The 22384-nt window shown below is 43.8% G+C and overlaps 1 protein-coding gene across 1 annotated transcript in view; it reads right to left on the bottom strand.

The window, feature by feature from the left end:
* The window catches only part of LOC112075623 (metabotropic glutamate receptor 7), a 26869-nt gene extending 4689 nt beyond the window's left edge, over positions 1 to 22180 (bottom strand). Inside the window, exon 1 of the mRNA XM_024142590.2 lies at positions 21914 to 22180. Coding sequence (XP_023998358.1) covers positions 21914 to 22127 — 214 coding nt within the window. The 5' untranslated portion in view covers positions 22128 to 22180. The remainder of the gene's footprint in view (positions 1 to 21913) is intronic.
* Positions 22181 to 22384: the final 204 nt, after the last annotated feature.

The raw sequence follows: 22384 nt of genomic DNA, 5'->3' as shown, positions 1-22384 counted from the left end.
TCCTTCACCCTCTCTCTCTCCTTCACCCTCTCCTCTCCTTACCTGCTCTCTCTCCTTCAGCCCTCTCCCTCTCCTCACCCTCTCCCTCTCCCTCTCCTTCACCCTCTCCTTCACCCCTCCTTCCCTCTCCTTCACCCTCTCCCTCTCCTTCACCCTCTCCCTCCCTTCCCTCTCTCTCCTCCTTACACCCTCTCCCGCTCCTTCACCCTCTCCTTCACCGACCCTCTCCTCTCTCTCTCCTTCACCGTCCCTTCGCTCTCCCTCTCCTCTCACCTCTCCTTCACCTCGCTCTCTCTCCTTCACCCTCTCCCTCTCCTTTCACCCTTCTCCCGCTCGCTTCACCCTCTCCGCCCTCTCCTTCCACCGTCTCTCCCTCTCCTTCACCCTCTCCCTCTCCCTTCACCCTCTTCCCGCCTTCCTTCACCCTCTCCCTCTACCTTCACCCTCTCCTTCACCGTCTCCTCCCGGCTCCTTCACCCTCTCCTCTCCTTACCCCGCTCTCTCCCTCACCCCTTCTCCCCTTCCTTCACCCTCCCTCTCCTTACCCCTTCCTCTCCTCCTTCACCCTCTCCCCTCCTTCACCCTCTCTTCCTCCCTCTCCCTCTCCTTCACCCTCTCCCTCTCCTTCAGCCTTCTCTCCTTCCTCTCTTCTCCTTCACCGTCTCCCCTCTCCTTCACTGTCTCTCTCTCTCCTTCACCGTTTCTCCCGCGCTCCCCTTCCACACACTCACTCTCTCCCCTCCCTCTCTCCAATGGTATGTATTATCCCCCCTCGTGTACTGTATATCAAATGACAGATCACTTTATTTATTATCATATATTCTTCAACAAATCAAATAGCATATTTAATTTGTTAATAAAAGAATAAGCTGTTACACTATACTGAACAAAAAAATAAACGCCAACACTGCAACAATTCAACGATTTTACTAAGTTAAAGTTCATCATGTTGTTTGACAAAACTGCACATTTTAGAGTGGCCGTTTATTGCCACAGCACAAGGTGCTCCTGTGTAATGATCATTCTGTTCAATCAGCTTCTTGATATGCCACACCTGTCAGGTGGATGGATTATCTTGGCTAATGAGAAATGTTCACTAACAGAGACTGTAAACAAATGTTTCATCTTAAATAAGGAGAAAAGCTTGATGGTATAAAACACCCCCTGGACAGGACGCTAGCTATCTCCTGTTTCTGTAGTGAGCCAGCTTGATGTACAGTACACCCCCTGGACAGGACGCTAGTCTATCTCCTGTTTCTGTAGTGAGCCAGCTTGATGTACAGTACACCCCTGGACAGGACCTAGTCTATCTCCTGTTTTGTAATGAGGCACTTGAAGTTATAAGTACACCCAATGAACAGGACACTAGTCTATCTCCTGTTTCTGTAGTGAAGCAGCTTGATGTACAGTACAACCCAATGAACAGGACACTAGTCTATCTCCTGTTTTCTGTAATGAGGCAGCTTGATGTACAGTACACCCAATGACAGGACACTAGTCTATCTCCTGTTTCTGTAGTGAACAGCTTGATGTGACAGTACAACCAATGAACAGGACACTAGTCTATCTCCTGTTTCTGTAATGAGGCAGCTTGATGTACAGTACACCCCCTGGACAGGACACTAGTTCTATCTCCTTCTGTAATGAGGCAGCTTGATGTACAGTACACCCCTGGAACAGGACCACTAGTCTATCTCCTGTTTTCGTAATGAGGCAGCTTGATGTACAGTACACCCCGACAGGACGCTAGTCTATCTCCTGTTTCTGTAATGAGGCAGCTTGATGACAGTACACCCCCTGGACAGGACGCTAGTCTATCTCCTTTTTCTGTAATGAGGCAGCTTGATGTACAGTACACCCCCTGGACAGGACGCTAGTCTATCTCCTGTTTTTCTTAATGAGGCAGCTTGATGTACAGTACACCTCTGGACAGGACGCTGTCTATCTCCTTTTTCTGTAATAGGCAGCTTGATGTCACAGTACACCCCTGGACAGGACGCTAGTCTATCTCCTGTTTCTGTAATGAGGCAGCTTGATGTACAGTACACCCCCTGGACAGGACGCTAGTCTATCTCCTGTTTCTGTAGTGAAGCAGCTTGATTACAGTACACCCCCTGGACAGGACACTAGTCTATCTCCTGTTTCTGTAGTGAGGCGCTTGATGTACAGTACACCCCCTGGACAGGACGCTAGTCTATCTCCTGTTTCTTGTAGTGAGTCAGCTTGTTGATGTACAGTAACCCCCTGGACAGGACACTAGTCTATCTCCTGTTTCTGTAGTGAGTCAGCTTGATGTACAGTACACCCCCTGACAGGACGCTAGTCTATCTCCTGTTTCCTGTAGTGAGGCTGCTTGATGTACCAACACCCCCTGGACAGGACACTAGTCTATCTCCTGTTTCTGTATGGAGCCAGCTTGATGTACAGTACACCCCCTGGACAGGACACTAGGCTATCTCCTGTTTCTGTAGTGAGGCAGCTGTGATGTACAGTACAGCCGCCCCTTGGCACAAGTCAAGCGACACGTAGTCGACTCTCCTGTTCTGTAAGCTGTGAGCGAGCTTTGCACTGTACGCAGTACACCCCTCTGGACAGGACACTTAGCTCCACTTCTACTCCGTGTTTCCGTCCTGTGTTCAGTCGACGCCAGCTTGGAGTGGTGACAGTACAAGCGCCCCTGGACGAGCGTAAGCTACCTCTAAGTTCTATACAACGGCTGACTGTCACTACACAGAACTCAAAGCGTGAACGACGGTACAGGACTCAGTTTGTATGTCCTACCCAGATACGACGGCGCCCGGTCGTTACTGCTACATCAAGCTGACTCACTACAGACAACAGGAGATACCTGAGCGTCACAGACGTCCGACCATGCCGCGACTGGCGTAGTCCCTGCTTACTTGGGCCCACATTAGCTTATGCCCCATTCCTTTCCAAATCATCTACAAGATAACCAGAATGACGTATGACTAGTGTAGCTCGCCACATGGCTGCCAGAGATACGGCATTGTACTGCCACATCAAGCTCGCTTGGCGTCTCCCATTTTGTGAGCTCAGAAACAGGAGCATAGACTAGCGTCCTGTACCAGGGGGTGGTGTAGTGCTGAGCGGGGATCAAGCTGCCCCATACAGAACACAGGAGATAGCGACATTGATGTGCGATCTAGCCTGTGTCTCGCACTGCCGCGAGAGCGCGCTTTCGTACCTCTAGTACTCTATCGGCTCATTCTAACACTCACGCCACTGCTCTTAACTGAAAAAAAGTGGACCTAATCAGCGTACTTAGTTTTCGCCATCTCACCTTATCGTCTCATATCTCAACCAAAGTCTCGAGCTTATGAAACTTGTGCTAACATCAGAGGCGGGTGATCATACATTGCGACTATTCACACTGAGCGCAAGATATCATGTCACCAGGGTTCGCAGAAGTAGCGGCAAACTCAGGAAGAGTAGCCGATCTCACCCGATCGCTCCACGAGAGGACACAATTGAAAACGAGAGAGACAGTGTTACTGTCCACAGAGATGCAAAGGTCGTTGGCACTTAGAATTAGACAGAGTCAGAAAGGAGGGAGATGTAGATGAGAGAGAGAGAAGAACTAGCTCCGGTGCGACAGCGGAGGAGAGGATAGCGATGACTGAGATGTACAGAGAGTACAAGAGCTGGCAGAGCACTCATGAAGAGATCACAGAGAAATACAAGAGCGAGAGAAGAGACACTAGAAGAACACAGTCAGAGCGAGAGTGGAGAGAGGCACTGTCCAAAGAGGGGCCATGTAAGCGATGAGATAACAGACACAAGCTGCCTCATCTTTAACAGAAACAGGAAGATAGACTAGAGGCGGTCGCGTAGTTCACACGAGAAGAGGAGGGAGATGATAACGTGAGCACTGACAATGGGCAAGCATGTGCAACGGTGGATTCATGGCACCAGAAACAGGGCACGCGACCCTGAAGACTTAGAGGTTCCAGCCCGCGTCTCTCAATGGGGAGGAGCGAGTACTGTAGACGGTAGCTGAGACATTCAGCCAAGCGTCTGACGCACTTCGAGTCTACGAACTGAAACCTGAGCGTGAGATGCTAGCTAGTCGAGTCCACACTCTAATGGGTCACCCTATTTGCCTGTTTCCTTGTTTCAATAGTGTGTGGCGACTACCTTCTTGTGGCTACCTTATGGATCCTGGTCCAAAGGTTGTTATACACAACATGTAGGTCGAACAGCTGCTTCCACTACCAGAAACGAGAGCAGTGACCCGATGGAGTGTGACGACGACACTAGCTGAGTGTGTGGTCACTGGACTGTTCATTGCGATTGACGACATACTGTACCCTCCCCACTCTGGGACTATCAGCACAGGCTGCACAGGATGATCACAGGCAGCGAACAACTCTGGAGTAGTGAGGAGCTTAAAGACTCCTAGTCTCGCTGACTATTACTCAAACTACTGTTAGGTGGTAACCGATTGATACGCTATATGCTTACTCATGTCTGCATATGCCGTGACCTTTGTACTCATCTACCAACCAATGAATTTACAGAGGAACATGAGAATACGACTAAGAGTGTCTCACGCATTCATAGTTGTAGTACAAGAGACTGGGTCCTCTGCTAGAAAGACAGGATTTAGCTGGTGACTTATGGATATCTGTCTTGGAGATCAAATGTGCTTGCCTCCAGTGGTAGACGAGGAAACAAGAGCCAGTAGCACCCTCTACTGGCGGTTAGATACAGGAAAGACCAGCATGGCACATTCTCTGGAATTAGTGAAGGAGGCGTTGAGCGTCTGGCAGCGTGAGAACAGGTCACCTGAAGGGACGAGTAACTAAGGTTGGTAATCGTGTTATTCTTTTCCGCTTAAACCATAGAAGGCATGGCGACATGAGTAAGCGCAGAGGAGTGGTGCGTAAGGTCGGGAGTGATAAATATTGTATAGGCATTGGCGGTCAAGACATTGATTCAGCGTGTGTGTGCCTCTCAATTACAGCTGCTACATCACAGAAAACCACTCAGCTTGGAGGTAGAATAAACTTATAAGACTTGCTGCCTGGGTTTACCAGTTCGACTTTCTTTTTGGTTGAATAGTGAGCCCCGATACGACATCTACAATGTGCCATCTGTGTTTTGCGTCACTCACAGAACACAGGAGACTAATGACTCAGCGTCCTTGCTCCAAATAGCGTGTCCAGAGGGGAGTGAACTGCCTCTGTACTTACTCCTGTCCCAGGATGCTATAACCATTTTTGCAATCTTTTTACTTATTACTTTTAAATTATACGCACACTTTGTGGATTATACAACAACTCATACCTGCTTTACTTTGACAGTGTATCTCCTTAAATTCACAACAACTGTCGATTCTAAGCACGAAAGAATTCTAATTGAATGCGTCATAACACCCACTTCAACAGGTGTTGGATCTGAGTGACTACGACAAGAGACTCACTGAGTGTCTAGACAAGGAAAAAATTGCCACAATATAACCAACGCAGTGGAGACGCGTGACCTGATATGTTCTGAGCCTAGGGGCTGAGACAATGTAGAACAGGTTTTCCACTACTAACTATGTCAGTCCAGTCTTCATTGTCCAAATCCACCAGAATACAGGATATGGAGTATTGGACTAGTCTTTTAATTAGCGCTCATCTTCACTGTCTCGCCATAAACTCACTTTGATAGATATTCTCTGACACGTCGTCATTTGTACCGACATACTAGTATTTGAATGAAGTCTCGTGCTACCTTGCTGAGAGCTTATAGTGTGGGCCGGATCTACTCTACTGGCGTTTAAGGTAGTGTTCTTCAGCTCTCATAGTTGAAACATAGCACATAAATATAGTGTGCCATATTTTCACATTGTGGTCTACGAGTTCACATTGAGTACTATATTACATAATAAGACAGTGACATTCACAAAATTCGATATCGTGTTCTTGTCCATTTTTGATTACTCATCAGTATACACATTCTAGCAGGAACACAAGAGGACATTCTCCATAATAACGATTGTGAGACACACTTGTGTAAGACAATTAGTCAGAGTCTGCGAGCTAACAACATCCTGAGAAGATTTGGTAGTGTCGTTGTGGGGAACGTGAGCCTTACATCTTGAACTAAGTGTGTGTGAGAGCAAACGTTTTCGACCTGCTAACTATAACTTTTTGAACGTTTCCGTCCGACGTTCGCGGTGAAGGACATGATGAGACCGTAGGAGCACGAAGGAGGACGAGGACGTTTTGAAACACCTGTGCACGTAAAGGACGATCTGGCACTAGAGCAGAACTAGGTCTGTGAAAGCGATTGGACATGAGGAATAATGATGAGCCGTGAAGATGAGAGGTGAGATCGGAACGACGAAGACAAACCGATAGTGTACAATGTGACGTAGGGGTCTTACGTAGACGAGAGGGGATCTTGCAGGCCAGTGAAGGGAGAGACGAGGCGCTGCATTCTGACTATAGATCATCAAACGGTAAGGTGAAGGGCAAGAGGAATATTTGATGATTTGTAGAAGTTTCGGAAATGTGCGACCTGTGAAGCGTCACGCGAAGGCGAGTGAGCACGGAGCAAATGTTGTTGAATGAGAACAGACTGAGCCGCCGTCTCGAAGGAAGCTGATTGCATGGCTGGTGCAATCTTTGCGACAGCTGATAAAGAGAGTTGTTCAATGTGGTCTGAAATCTGCACGCAAGCGGTTGCATAAGAACAAGGCTATCTTACTGAGCAGTGTGCGACTATGTAGAACAGTGTGTACAGAACACGTTGCGATCAGAGTAGGATGTATGGGAGAGGGAGGGATGATGCCTAGTGGTTCTGTTAAGCTGAGATGTGGGCTCGATAACAGTGCCAACGTCAAGGCCGGAGGGAGTTATTTTGGAAGGAGCCAGTGTGAAGCGCTGAGGGAACAGAACCAGGCCCGTGAAGGAGAGGCCGAGATGAGGTAGTAAAGCATAAGCGCGGTTTTGCGATGAAGTGAGAGGAATATGCAGTCGAAGGAGAGTCGTGAGATGGCTGCGAAGAGCAAAAGCACATACATTGTATTGGATAGACCATAGGATGTGCGAGTGATTAGTGCATTCCTGTGAGTTAGAAGAGAAGAGTCATCAAAGGTAGGTTGGAAGTGCAGAATGGAGAAGTACGGTGATATGAGAATCTAGAACTGCTCTTCTACGGCTTTTTTGTGGAAGCTCGCAGTAATGCGTTTGGCTGTGAAGGAGCGGAAAATGACCTGCTGATGAGTCGTTTCTGTAAGGATGCGAGGCCCTAATGGAGTACGTGTTAGAAGGAGGCGAAGAGGACAAGAGTGAGTCAGTCGATGCTGTAGGTCTGGTTGACGTGTGTCGCGCCGAGTAGGAGAATGGCCTGATTGACTGAGATGAATCAAGGAGACAGTAGGGTGAGAGGCGATAGTGAGACAACTCGACAACCGAAGCAGAGTGACAGACTGGTGTAAGACAGATTGGAGGGAGAGGTGGTGGATCTCTTCGATGTGTCTGATGATATTCAGAGGAGAGAGAGCACTCAGTCTGGTTGCTGGAAGCGAGAGAGCTGCAATGAGTTGAAAATAGTGAGTCTTTAGGAACTGAACTTTAGGCGGGCGCAGGTCAGAGCGAGAAGAGGTGTTGGTTATCTGTGCGTCTAGGACTGCTTGGGCCTCAAACTGGACTTTACTAGGCGAGCATCCACACATAGGTGCACGCAACGGAGAAGAGGAGATGTGAAAAGCTTCCACAAGCTGGAGAGGAGGGTGGAGTCCGTGAGCAAGCGAAGATCTGTTGATCTCTCAGTGCGAGAGAAAGAAAGTAAGCAGCAGTGAAGGAGTTGAGGAGGAGGGTAAGAGAGGCGACTACACAAAGTTTACTAATCTCAAGGTAAGTCTGCGACCCTAATGAGGACGTTTAAGCCCAGTCCCCTGTAATTGTTCTTCCACTGTATGCCTCCTGGTTTTTCAGTATGGAATACACCGACTCTCAAGAAAGACGGACATATGAGCGTCTTTTATCATTCGACAATTTTTTCACCAGTCTTTATGTAGTACAAATAGTCATTATGCATCTTTCACTAGCGTTACTACATCACACCACTACCCTCGGTGCACAATAGACTAACAAAACTTTATGGTGAACCCTCTGGAGCGTGAAAAGTCACCCGCATGTTCTTTTCGGCATACAGACAATTGGAGCGAGTCTCTCTCATAAATCGATGACACATTACAGCAAATACATTTTCCAGTCTAAGTCACAACAATAGACAAACAAATCAAGATACCAACTTTCAAACATAATCAAGACCAGCACTCTCAATATACACACTCCAATGAGCGAAATGTTATCATTATCATTACACACATTCTCAGGGAGACAACACACGTGGTAAACGAGTCTACACTATGCGGGTCTTAGTGGTCATAGGGATAAAACCATACGTTAAATGTTTGGTAGAAATACACCCTGTGAGATTATCATATCAACTTCTAGGGGCATGAACTTCGCGTCACTATTTTTTGGTAGCCGTAATATAAAGACACACTTGCAACTGGCACGGAGACAAAGTCGGTACTCTACTGAGGCTTATTGGCGAAGATCAGCACCCCACTATCAGCTAAGAACCACCCTCGGTCAGGAGGGAATTTTGCGACCCATCTCATTGTCAGCAAAACTGTTTCAGTTCCGAACAGTTTAATTACTATTAAGCATCTAGCTCCAGCGATGTGATCTCACCACATCCTCTCCTCAAACTGCACTCTTCACATGACACTCTTCTCTAACACAAACTCCTATCGCTCTAACGACCAATCATTCTAATCAATCTGTCTCTAGCTCGCTTATGAACTCTTCAGCGTGTACACTCCAGCGAACACACCTCCGACAATCAGCTCCACTCCACTCCAGAGAGGAGCGGCAATTCTCCTACGCTCTTTCATCCTAGCCTCTGCAACGCTAGCCTCATCTTCGTCCTCTCCTCTCAACTACTTCGAGACTGCGTTCTGGCTCATCTCAACGAACTGCACCTCCTAAATCTGTACTAACATCCTCTGCAGTCGTCTCTCTCTTCTAAGCTCTCTCCCACACTTGTTCTTCTCTAGGCTCACTTACATACTACACGTTTTGTCATTGCATCTGTGTCTAGACATAACTGTTGAGCCTTCAATTGACGCCGGACAGACAAGCCTCTACAATCCCCTGCCCAAAATGTCCCTTTGATACAACTATGCGACGAATGACATTTTTCCCGTCGATGATAGCCAAGCTGTCCCAGCGCGCCTGAGCAGCAACAAGCGAGCACCCAAACCCATGCATGACTCCCTCCGATCCATAGTTTTCATCTAAGCTTGAGGAAAGGTGCTCCAGACTATCTCCTCTCTCTGTTTCTGTAGTGAGCCAGCTTGATGTACAGTACACCCCCTGGACAGGACACTAGTCTATCTCCTGTTTCTGTAGTGAGCCAGCTTGATGTACAGTACACCCCCTGGACAGGACACTAGTCTATCTCCTGTTTCTGTAGTGAGGCAGCTTGATGTACAGTACACCCCCTGGACAGGACACTAGTCTATCCCAGGCCCTTATCCCCATTCTTCAGTATATCATCAATGGTGAGTGCCAAGCAGAGACGCATCCGGTCCCATTTTTGGTGTGACTAGGCCGTGGACTCCCAACCTTCCAATCTCGCTTTAACCACAAGGCTAGTTGAGTGGCAATAGCTTTTTTTCCAAAATTATATATTAACCAAATCAGTAGAATTGATGGGGAATATAGGGTATCATGCCATTCATGTCAGGTTCCAGGGCAACGAGAGTAGCAAAGACCAAGACACAATGAAAGAGAGAGACAGCTGCACAGAGATGGAGTGTGATAGAGAGAGTGAGAGAGAGTGTGAGAGAGAGAGAGAGAGAGAGAGAGAGGAGAGAGAGAGAGAGAGAGAGGAGAGACAGGAATAAACAGAGAGACACAGAAAAAGACAGAGAGAGAGAGAGAAAGACAGAGAGAGAAAGAGAGAGAGAGAAAGAGAGAGAGGAGCAGAGGGATGAGGGATGCCTGGGACCAGATGGTTCAGTGCTCTATGGGGAGACATGACGGAGGACGAGGCAGGAGAGATGGCAGACTGCTGCGTTTTCTCTAGTCAGTGTCCCAAATGGCACCCTATTTGCTTTATAGTGCACTACTTTTGTGGCTACCTTATGGATCCTGGTCAAAGGTTGTGCACAATGTAGGGGACATGGTACCATTTGGCACGCAAGCTGTGTGACTGGAATTGACGACCCAACCTGGAAAGGACAGGGACAGGGACAGGCCACATGATGTGTAACCCATGCTACTAGTAATATACTGTATGTAACCATGATACGTAATCTATGCTGTTGGATTTGACATTTTCAACATTGAGATATTTAAGACATGATAGATTAGACGCATAGTAGTACAAGAGACTGGGTCTCTGTAGAAAGACAGATAGCTGTGGAATGTGTTGGAATGTGTTGGGGGACGGGAGCAGAGCACCGTGTTGATACAGGAAAGACAGATGGACATCTGTGAATTAGGTGAAGGAGGGGTTGAGGTCTGGAGGTGAGAACAGGTCACCTGAAGGGAGTAATAAGGGTTTGGTATCTTGTTATTCTTTTCCTCTTAAACCATAGGAAGGATTGGAGAGAAGGAGGAGTGTCTTAAGTGGGATATAAATATATGGATGGGAGAAGTGTTGGGTTGTCTGAATTACAGCTGTACAGAACCTTTGGGAATAATTAAACTTGTTTAACTTCTTTGTGATAGGGGGCAGCATTTTCACTTTTGGATGAATAGCGTGTCCAGAGTGAACTGCCTCCTACTCTGTCCCAGATGCTAATATTTGCATATTATTATTACTATTGGATATAAAACTCTCTGAAGTTTCTAAAACTGTTTGAATGATATCTGTGAGTATAACAGAACTCATATGGCAGGCAAAAACCTGAGAAGAAATCCAAACAGGAAGTGAGAATTCTGAGGCTGATGGATTTTCAACTCATCGCCTATTCAAATCCCAGTAAGATATGGATTTGTTTGCACTTCCTACGCCTTCCACTGGATGTCAACAGTCTGTAGAACGTTGAATGAAGCCTCTACTGTGAGGTGGGGCCGGATGGGAGGTGTTTCAGTCAGTGGTCTGGCAGAGTGCCAGTTCTTGGTCACGAGTTCTTGGTCACGCGCATTCCAAATGATATCGTCTTGCTTTCCATTACTTCTAGAGACACAAAGGAATTCTCCGGTTGGAACGTTATTTAATATTTATGATAACAACATCCTGAAGATTGATTCTCTACTTAATTTGACAAGTTTTGACAAGTTTTTTCGACCTGTAATATAACTTTTTGAAGTTTCCGTCCGACGTTCGCCTGGATCTGCGCGAGCGTTTAGACATGTGTACTAAACATGCTAGCAAAAGTAGCTACTTGGACATAAGTAATGGACATTATCGAACAAAACAACAATTTATTGTGGAACTAGGATTCCCGGGAGTGCATTCTGATATAGATCATCAAAGGTAAGGGAATATTTATGATGTAATTTCGTATTTCTGTTGACTCCAACATGGCGGAGAAATGTTGTTATATCTGAGCGCCGTCTCAGATTATTGCATGGTGTGCTTTTTCCGTAAAGTTTTTTTTAAATCTGACGCAGCGGTTGCATTAAGAACAAGTGTATCTTTAATTCTATGTAAAACATTTATCTTTCATCAAAGTGTATGATGAGTATTTCTGTTATTAGATGTGGCTCTCTGCAATTTCTCCGGATATTTTGGAGGCATTTCTGAACATGGCGCCAATGTAAACTAAGCTTTTTGGATATAAATATGCACATTATCGAACAAAACATACATGTATTGTGTAACATGATGTCATATTAGTGTCATCTGATGAAGATCATCAAAGGTTAGTGATTCATTTTATCTATATTTCTGCTTTTTGTGACTCCTATCTTTGGCTGGGAAAATGACTGTGTTTTTCTGTGGCTATGTACTGAGCTAACATAATCGTTTGGTTTGCTTTCGCCGTAAATCCTTTTTGAAATCAGACATGTTGGCTGGATTCACAACATGTGTAGCTTTAATTTGGTGTCTTTCATGTGTGATTTCATGAAAGATTGATTTTTATAGTAATATATTTGAATTTGGCGCGCTGCATTTTTTCTGGCTTTTGGCCAAGTGGGACTTTAGCGTCCCACATATCCCAGAGAAGTTAAAGCTTCTCTAGTGTCCGTGGGTTATTTACTCTGAAAAATAAGCACCTAACAATGCTAATAGTCACATACGTAGCCATGATATGTAATCTATGCTAATAGTAACATACAGTGGCAAATAAAAGTATGTGAACCCTTTGGAATTACCTGGATTTCTGCATAAATTGGTCATAAAATGTTATCAGATCTTCATCTAAGTCACAACAATAGACAAACACAGTCCACTTAAACTAATAACACACAAACAATTATACATTTTCATGTCTTTATTGAACACACCGTGTAAACATTCACAGTGTAGGGTGGAAAACGTATGTGAACCCTTGGATTTAATAACTGGTTGACCCTCCTTTGGTAGCAATAACCTCAACCAAACATTTTCTGTAGTTGCAGATCAGCCCTGCACAATGGTCAGGAGGAATTTTGGACCATTCATTTTCACAAAACTGTTTCAGTTCAGCAATATTCTTAGTATGTCTGGTGTGATCCGCTCTCGAGGTCATGCTACAGCATTTTAAATCATGTTGAGATCAGGATTCAGACTGGGCCACTCCAGAAGGCGCATTTACTTTTGTTGAAGCCATTCAGCTGTTGATTTACTTCTGTGTTTTGGGTCGTTGTCCTGTTGCATCACTCAACATCTGTTGAGCTTCAATTGGCGGACAGAAAGCCTTACATTCCCCTGCAAAATGTCTTGATAAACTTGGGAATGAATTTTTCCGTCGATGATAGCAAGCTGTCCAGGGCCTGAGGCAGCAAAGCAGCCCCAAACCATGATGCTCCCTCCACCATAGTTTACAGTGGGGAAGAGGTTTAGAGGTTGGTGTGCTGTGCCATTTTTTCTCCACACATAGTGTTGAGTGTTCCTTCCAAACAACTCAATTTTAGTTGAATCTGTCCACAGAATATTTTGCCAGAAGTGCTGTGGAACATCCAGGTGCTCTTTTGCGAACTTCAGACATGCAGCAATGTTTTTTTTGGACAGCAGTGGCTTCCTCTGTCATGTACACCATTCTTGTTTAGTGTTTTACGTATCGTAGACTCGTCAACAGAGATGTTAGCATGTTCCAGAGATTTCTGTAAGTCTTCAGCTGACACTACGATTCTTATAACCTAATTTGGCAATCTGCTCTTGCAGTCATCTTTGCAAGATGGCCATTCCTAGGGAGGGTACTAACAGTGCTGAAATTTCTCCATTTATAGACAATTTGTCTTACCGTGGACTGATGAACATCAAGGCTTTTAGAGATATTTTTGCAAGTCAATAATTCTTAATCTTAGGTCTTCTGAGATCTCTTTTGTTCGAGGCATGGTTCACATCAGGCAATGCCTCTTGCGATTAGCAAACTCAAATTTTGTGAGTGTTTTTTATAGGGCAAGGCAGCTCTAATCAAAATCTCCAGTCTCATCTCATTGTTTGGACTCCAGGTTAGCTGACTCCTGACTCCAATTATATTTTGGAAAAGTCAGTAGCCTAGGGGTTCACATACTTTTTCCAACCTACACTGTGAATTATGTATTAAATATAGACAAAAAAAAACTAGATTTTGTGTGTTATTAGTTTAAACACACTGTGTTTTTCTATTGTTATGTCTAAGATGAAGACCAGATCAAATTGTATGACTATTTTATGCAGAAATAATTCCAAAGGGTTTCACATACTTTTTCGTGCCACTGTATGTAACCATATGTAACCTATGCTAACAGTAACATATGTAGTCATGCTAAGAGTGATGACTCTAGTATTGACTGTTGATGCATGTTGTATGACCCTAGTCATGGAGGAACAAGTGGTTAAGGAAGAAACACGAGCAATGGACATTAGACCGGTGGAAATATGTCCCTTTGGTCTGATAAGTCAAAATGTGACACTTTTGGTTACAACCACTGTGTCTTTGTGAGATGCAGAGTAGGTGAAAAGATGATCTCCGCTTGTGTTGTTCCCACTGTGAAGCATGGAGGAGGAGGGGTGATGTGTGGGGGTGCTTTGCTCGTGACACTGTCAGTGATTTATTTAGAATTCAAGGCACACTTAACCAGGATGGCCACCACAGTATTCTGCAGCGATACGCAATCCGATCTGGTTTGTGCTTAGTGGGACTATCATCTGTTAATGAACAGGACAATGACCCAACACACCTCCAGCCTGTGTTAAGGCTATTTGACCAATAAGGAGAGTGATGGAGTGCAACATCAGATGATCTGGCCTGCACAATCATCGACCTCAACCCAATTGAGATGGTTTGGGATAAGTTGGACCGCAGAGTGGAAAAGGAAAAACAGCATACAAGTGCTCAGCATATGTGGGAACTCCTTCAAGACTGTTGGAAAAGCATTCCAGGTGAAGCTGGTTGAGAGAATGCCAAGAGTGTGCAAAGCTGTCATCAAGGCAAAGGGTGGCTACTTTGAAAAATCTCAAATATACTACATCATTCCAAGTGTTATTTCATCGTTTTTCTACAATTGTAACGGTCATCGTTGCATGAAGAAGGAGTGGACCAAAGCGCAGCGTGGTAAGTGTTCATGATTTATTCTCAAAAAACACTTGTACAAAATAACAAAGAGCAAAATGACATAGAACAGTTCTGTCAGGTGCAGAAACACAAAACAGAAAATAACTACTACCCACAAAGCATAGGTGGGAAAAAGCTACCTAATTATGGTTCTCAATCAGAGACAACGATAGACAGCTGTCCCTGATTGAGAACCATACCCGGCCAAAACAAAGAAATACAAAACATAGAAAAAGGAACATAGAATGCCCACCCAAATCACACCCTGACCAAACCAAAATAGAGACATAAAAAGCTCTCTAAGGTCAGGGCGTGACAACAATGTAGAAAATAGTAAAAATAATGTAAAACCCTTGAATGAGTAGGTGTGTCCAAACTTTTGACTGGTACTGTATATGCTGAAAAAAAAATATATAAATGCAATACACAAAGTGCTGGGCCCATGTTTCATGAGCTGAAATAAAAGATCCCAGCAATATTCCACACGTACAAAAAGCTTATTTGTTTCTAATGTTCTAATGTTTAGTAATTTGTGTACATCCCTGATAGTGAGCATTTCTCCTTTGCCAAGATAATCCATCCACTTGACAAGTGTGGCATATCAAGAAGCTGATTAAACAGCATGATCATTATACAGATGCACCTTGTGCTGGGGACAATAAAAGGCCACTCTAAAATGTGCTGTTTTGTCAAATAACACAATGCCACAGATGTCTCAAGGTTTGAAGGAGCTCACAATTGGCATGCTGACCGCAGGAATGTCCACTAGAATTGTCAGGGAATTGAATATTCATTTCGCAGACGACATGTAACCACGCCAGCCCAGGACCTCCACATCCGGCTTCTTCACCTACGGGATCGTATGTGACCAGCCACCTGGACCTGGCTCCCCAGTGGGTGGGCGTATGCCCTCACAGTCCCACCCATGGCTGCACCCCTGCCCAGTCAGGTGAAATCCAACTATTAGGGCCTAATGAATATATTTCAAATGAATAATTTCCTTAAATCAACTGTAAGTGAGTAAAATCATTGCAATTGTTGTATTTATATGTATATATTTGTTCCCATATACATTTTAGGGACACAGTATATTTTACATTAGTTCAGCTCCTTCAGCTCCCCTCAACCCCTCCCATCAATCTCTGAAGCCCATCAAGTTTTTATTCATATTTGCCATATATTTTTCAACAGTGCTGTGATGTTTCACAAAAGTTCTGAATCTTTATATTCTCATAGTTTCTACAGATTGTAAATTAAAGATGAATATTTTCACTAAAAGTTGTAGTACATGATTGATCGATTGACTATGACCTTTCAAGTCACCCAGCAATGCTATTTACAGAGTTAGCTCCAAGTACATTTTGCTATCATTCAGACATTCCTGAAACTGCGACCAAAAACAATCTACATATGGGCAATACCAAAACATGTGATCTAATGATTCTGTCTCTTCGCAGCAAAATCTGCAGAGTTGGGAAGGTTGTATCACCCATATATTTATAACATTCTATTGGTTGCAAGAACTTGTATGATCATTTCAATTGAAAACTTGAAGTTTTGAATCCGGTGTCATTTTGTGTATGAGTTCATAAACCATGTGGCATAGAATTTATTTTGCAGTCTGTCCATTTTTTTTGGTCTTTAAATTAAACTGGTATACTTTTTTATTTATCACAATTTTCTTTAACCAATTTTGATCTTTAATGCAGCGCCGGCAGACAAATTCCTTACCTTCTTCCCCTTCCATTTTTGGAAGAGGCAAGGTCTTGCCTGGAACCAAAAAGGCTTCTCCTATGGGGACAGTGAAGAACACTTTCGGAAACACTTATTTTCTAAGAGTGTACCGACCAGAAAAACTTTACACTTTGCATATTATATATGCTTTTTCAAAAGCAATGTTTACTGTGTAAAATAAAAAGGAATAAAATCAGCATATTGATTGAAAAGATGCCTTCTCAGAGCACAAGAGAGGTATTGTCTTAAACAACCCCCGAAAACATGGTTGCCAGGGTGTTGGATTAGGCCCTAAAGCTACGTGTCTAATATGCTTGGATGCATATATTACCTTACACTCTCTCTACAGGTATAACCACACATTACCTTCTCTGTCGTTGTCATCAAGACTCTAATCACTGAGCCTGTGTAATGTGTAATCACACCACATATTACACATAAGAAACCTTTTACAAGTTAAACGTGACACATTCTAGACGTATTTGATGTGTACACTGTGAGGTCCATTTTAAAAGGTACACATATCTCTTGCTAGCACGTTCCAAATACAATGGGTAGGGTGATCAGGAAGCATGCGCCATAGCAGGGTTGGCCAATCAATTATCTCAGTCAATTCAGGAAGTGATGTGAATTAAACAATTGCTTCTTCATTTCCGTTTATTGAGAAGTCATTGAAAATAAATGCAATTATTTTCAATTATTATTGTTTCAGTATAGTTCCCAAATTGACTGCCTTCAATTTAAATTGATCTCTTGACCCTGATCCATAGTAATGCAGGTTCAGGAGTCACCTCAAAGAGACTATATTCCTGCCACTCAATTACACTGTCATATTCTGCTCCCCTTGTCTCTCCCATGTGAAAGTTGGGAGTGAATTTCTAAAAGTTCTGATAAATATCTAGCTGGAAGAATCTCATCAGCTTTTCCCTCACATCCTCCTCCCCTCTCTTCGCCTCTCCTCTCCTCTCTCATCTATCTGTTCTCCCCTCCCTCCCCTCTCTTCGCCTCTCCTCTCCTTTTTCATCTATTCTCTTCCTCTCCTCTCCTCTCCCTCTCCTCTCCTCTCCTCTCCTCTCCTCTCCCTTCTCCTCTCCTCTCCTCTCCTCTTCCTCTCCTCTTCCTTCCTCTCCTCTCCTTCTCCCTTCTCCTCTCCTCTCCTCTGTCATTCTATCTGTTCTCCTCCCTCCCCTCCTCCTCCCCTCTCCTTCCTCTCCTCTCCTCTCCTCTCCTTTCGGCCTCTCCTCTCCTCTCCTCTCCTCTCCTCTCCTCTCCTCTCCTCTCCGTTCGCCTTCTCCTCTCCTGTTTTTTCCTTTTTCTCCTCCCTCGTCCTCTCCTCTCGCTCTCCTCTCCTCTCCTTTCTCCTCTCCTCTCCTCGGCCTGCTCCTTCTCCTTGTTTTTTCCTTGTTTCTCTTCTCCTCCAGCCCTTCAAGAAATGGGAACAAGGTCATAGCAAAAAAAGTAGTAGAAGATTAAGTTTGGTCTTACCTGCTGATATAAATTATGAGACTTAAGGCCTGTTGGAGAGAAGAACATTATTGGGTGAGGATGTCTGTCCCAGTGTACCTCCAAAGGGGTTGAAGGTATAGAGCCCTGTAATAGGACCACATATTCCCCATGAAAATTAGGAAATTGTACACATTCATTTTCGGAGGAATTGATTTTTGCACGGAGACCTTTTCTGAATTTAAGAAAAGCCACAGTAATATTGTGGGCCGTGCATTCCAATGGTAGCCTGAAAGAATACCGCAAGTCCTATGCTTCCTTGTTACTCCCAAAATGGTACGGGAAGGGTAAAACAATGGGTTATATCTTCTAAAACAAAAACGTTTGATGTTTTTTCCTGGTTAATGGTACTAAGATACGCCATATTCGTCGTGATTGTGCGAACCCAGTAAGGTGACTGCATTCTCATATTACCTAGTTGTTATGATATATCACGCTGAAACAAGGGATCACAAGACCAAGGCAACAGTAAGAGTGGAAATCCAATTGACAAGAACATAGCTCAGCTTCTTGGTGTGTGTGTAGTGTGTGTGTTGTGTGGTGGTGGCCTGTGGATGAAAGATGGGAAGTAAAAACCTGAAATGGTCAATCATTCCTCTCTACTATTGATTGCCGACATTTTCACATTCTTAAAATATGAGGTTTGGGTGTGGTGCCAATCTCGACCTAAGGACAGGTGAATGTGTGTGTAGCTTGTTGTGTTGTTGTTTTGTAGGTGTGCAGGAATGTGGTAATGAAAACGTGAGTTTTATGTGATGATAGTGTGTATTTGCTAAGGTGTATGTTAAACTTCTGATTCAATTATCTAACAGCACAAACGTTTTCTCGAAGCTGTAGAATGCTTTGGAATGTTATTTTTACACCTCCCCCCACCTATGGGGTAGCACGTGTTGATTTCTATTTGTGTACCCCATTAGGTGAGTAATGATCGTGTGTTGGTTGTGTGTGTGTGTGTGTGCGTGCGTGCGCGTGCGTGCGCGCGTGCGTGCGCGTGTGTTTACAACATCACAACATTACTCAGAACACATTGAAACAGCCTGAGGTTTTCCAAGTTATAATTGAACATGTGGGTTATTCTTCCCAGTCATTCCTCTACATGTGTTGTGCTGAAATAAGACTACTGTAGAGGCTTTGATAAAAAATACTGTTGATATTCAAAACTGTAGATAATCAATACTCTAGATAATTCATACTGTAGATAATCAATACTCTAGATAATCCATACGGTAGATAATCAATACTCTAGATAATCCATACTGTAGATAATCAATACTCTAGATAATCCATACGGTAGATAATCAATACTCTAGATAATCCATACGGTAGATAATCAATACTCTAGATAATCCATACTGTAGATAATCAATACTCTTGATAATCAAGACTTTTCATTAGATTGTTGAGTTGGATGTTTTTCCAGAGATTGTCTTGCTAGTAGCCATGCACAGTGGTAAGACAGATACCATTTGCAGTGGTAAGACAGCCATCATTTGCAGTGTTAAGACAGATAGCATTTGCAGTGGTAAGACAGATACCATTTGCAGTGGTAAGACAGCCATCATGTGCAGTGTTAAGACAGATAGCATTTGCAGTGGTAAGACAGACAGCATCTGCAGTGGTAAGACAGCCATCATTTGCAGTGTTAAGACAGATAGCATTTGCAGTGGTAAGACAGACAGCATTTGCAGTGGTAAGACAGACAGCATTTGCAGTGGTAAGACAGACAGCATTTGCAGTGGTAAGACATATATCATTTGCAGTGGTAAGACAGACAGCATTTGCAGTGGTAGGCCAGATATAATTTGCAGTGGTAAGACAGACAGCATTTGCAGTGGTGAGACAGATAGCATTTGCAGTGGTGAGACATATAGCATTTGCAGTGGTGAGACAGATAGCATTTGCAGTGGTAAGACAGATAGCATTTGCAGTGGTAAGACAGATAGCATTTGCAGTGTTAAAAGATATAGCATTTGAAGTGGTAAGACAGATAGCATTTGCAGTGGTAAGACAGATAGCATGTGCAGTGTTAAAAGAGATAGCATTTGCAGTGGTAAGACAGATAGCATTTGCAGTGTTAAGACAGATAGCATGTGCAGTGTTAAGACAGATAGCATGTGCAGTGTTAAAAGAGATAGCATTTGCAGTGGTAAGACAGATAGCATTTGCAGTGGTAAGACAGATAGCATGTGCAGTGTTAAGACAGATAGCATGTGCAGTGGTAAGACAGATAGCATTTGCAGTGGTAAGACAGATAGCATTTGCAGTGTTAAAAGAGATAGCATGTGCAGTGTTAAGACATATAGCATTTGCAGTGTTAAAAGAGATAGCATTTACAGTGTTAAGACATTTAGCATGTGCAGTGTTAAGACAGATAGCATTTGCAGTGTTAAAAGAGATAGCATTTGCAGTGTTAAAAGAGATAGCATTTGCAGTGGTAAGACAGATAGCATTTGAAAAACAGAGTCAAGCTTGTGGGAGAACACATCCATTCATATAGGACGTGTCTCAAATGCATAGCATCCTATTCCCTATAATACTGTAGTGCACTACTTTTGACCAGGACTCTAGTTTAAAGTAGTGCACTACATTTGGAATAGGGTGCCAGTTAGGACGAACTCATACACGTTCTGTATGACCAGCAGCATTCCTTGTGGGTGTCGTACGTGACCACTCCAAGGTCTTCCTTCACATGCCTCTTTTACAACATGGTCTCATTCGAATGATGTCAAAATAGTGACATTCAACCATTGTGTGTATACTGTATGTCCCCTATGCTGCAGGGTGGAAAAGTCTAACATTATTTTGAGTGATTCAATTGAGTGAACCTTTGGATGAATCCTTGAAGAAAAGGAAAACATGTGAGTGCTTGATACCAACTACGTGTCTTCATGTTTTTTTGACAAACACAACACAATAATACATTCTACCTGTGGGTGTAATCCTACTTCCACCAAACTGGAAAATCAATTTCCATCATTTCCCTAGATACTAACACGAATACAAGGAAACACATCCGTGTAATTGATATCCAACTATCCTATACATCATCAGTTTTTTTTATATTACTTATGAAACGTAATACATATATAATGCTTGTTAGTGATAACTGGAGAGTGACCGTAACACTGTGAAATCCATAAAAAATGTAAAAATGTAAAATTAACAGATGGAGATAACACAAATAAACGAACAGTGTGTTTATAAGTGTCACCCTGCACCCTGTGTTCCATTTGAATGAGAAAAATGCGCTTTGAAATATAGATAAGCATACAAACAACATGACAAACAGTGACCCTCAAATGGCACCCTATTCCCTAGTTAGTGCACTACTTTTCACCGGGATCCCAGTCAAATGTAGAACACTATGTATGGAATAGTGTGCCATTTGTGACAGAGACCACCCGATCTGTTCGAGGAGTCCCAGTGAACAATACTACAAGTAGCACTTGTGAGGAGTTCATTTGTACCTCCTCATACTTGCTTTCTCTGTTGAACTCGTGAAGCAAAGATGGTCGACTGCAGATTCTCCAAGAGCAGATAAGGGTCATCCAGTCTAAACTCTCTCAGCAGCAACAACGGAGTATATTCATTCAGATAGCAACGGTTGAACTAAAAACTACATTCTGGGACATTATTCACAAAGCGTCTCATAGTAAAGGGTGCTGATCTAGGATCAGGGCCCTTGTGTTCATATAATCTTATTATGAGGAAGAGTAGCTGCTGCATAAGCAACAGCTAATTGGGATCCTGATGAAATCACTTTTGTGACATCTTCTGATGTAAAAAGGGCTTTATAAATCAATTTGATTGATTGAATTGAATTCATTATGATCTAAAAATGGCAAAACTGATCCTAGATTACAACTCCAACTCATAGACAGTTTTTTAATACCAGCCCTGTACTATAATTCCAAGACGGTTTGTGAACATAGGCCCTGATGTGGTGAAACTTACTGTTTGGATCGACGTTTTCACAAAGTTCCGTCTTAGCCTCTCCATTGGGCCTGTCACTGGTCTTGTGTGAGAGGCGTGTGGTCAGGGACGCAGCTGTCACCACCGCCTTGAAGCTCCTCTTCCTCTTCTGGACATTAAGCTCCGGGTGGAAGATGATGACATAGACTTTAGGAATGTAGAGCATCCCTAAGGCCACCGAGGCACTGAGATTCATAGAGATACAGAGGGTGGTGGTCTGGATGTACAGCTGCGAAGAACTGACAGAAACAGAGAAAGAGAGAGAGAGAGAGAGAGAGTGTGAGAGAGAGAGAGAGAGAGAGAGGAGAGAGAGAGAGAAGAGAGAGAGAGAGCGAGAGAGAGAGAGAGAGAGACAGTTGTGTTACCAAAGGCACTGAGATTCATAGAGATACAGAGGGTGGTGGTCTGGATGTACAGCTGGAGAATGAGAGAAAGAGAGAGGGAGAGAGAGAA

This window comes from Salvelinus sp. IW2-2015, unplaced genomic scaffold, assembly GCF_002910315.2.
Source record: "Salvelinus sp. IW2-2015 unplaced genomic scaffold, ASM291031v2 Un_scaffold3293, whole genome shotgun sequence".
Lineage (NCBI taxonomy): Eukaryota > Metazoa > Chordata > Actinopteri > Salmoniformes > Salmonidae > Salvelinus > Salvelinus sp. IW2-2015.
This window is presented reverse-complemented; position numbering and strand designations above follow the sequence as displayed.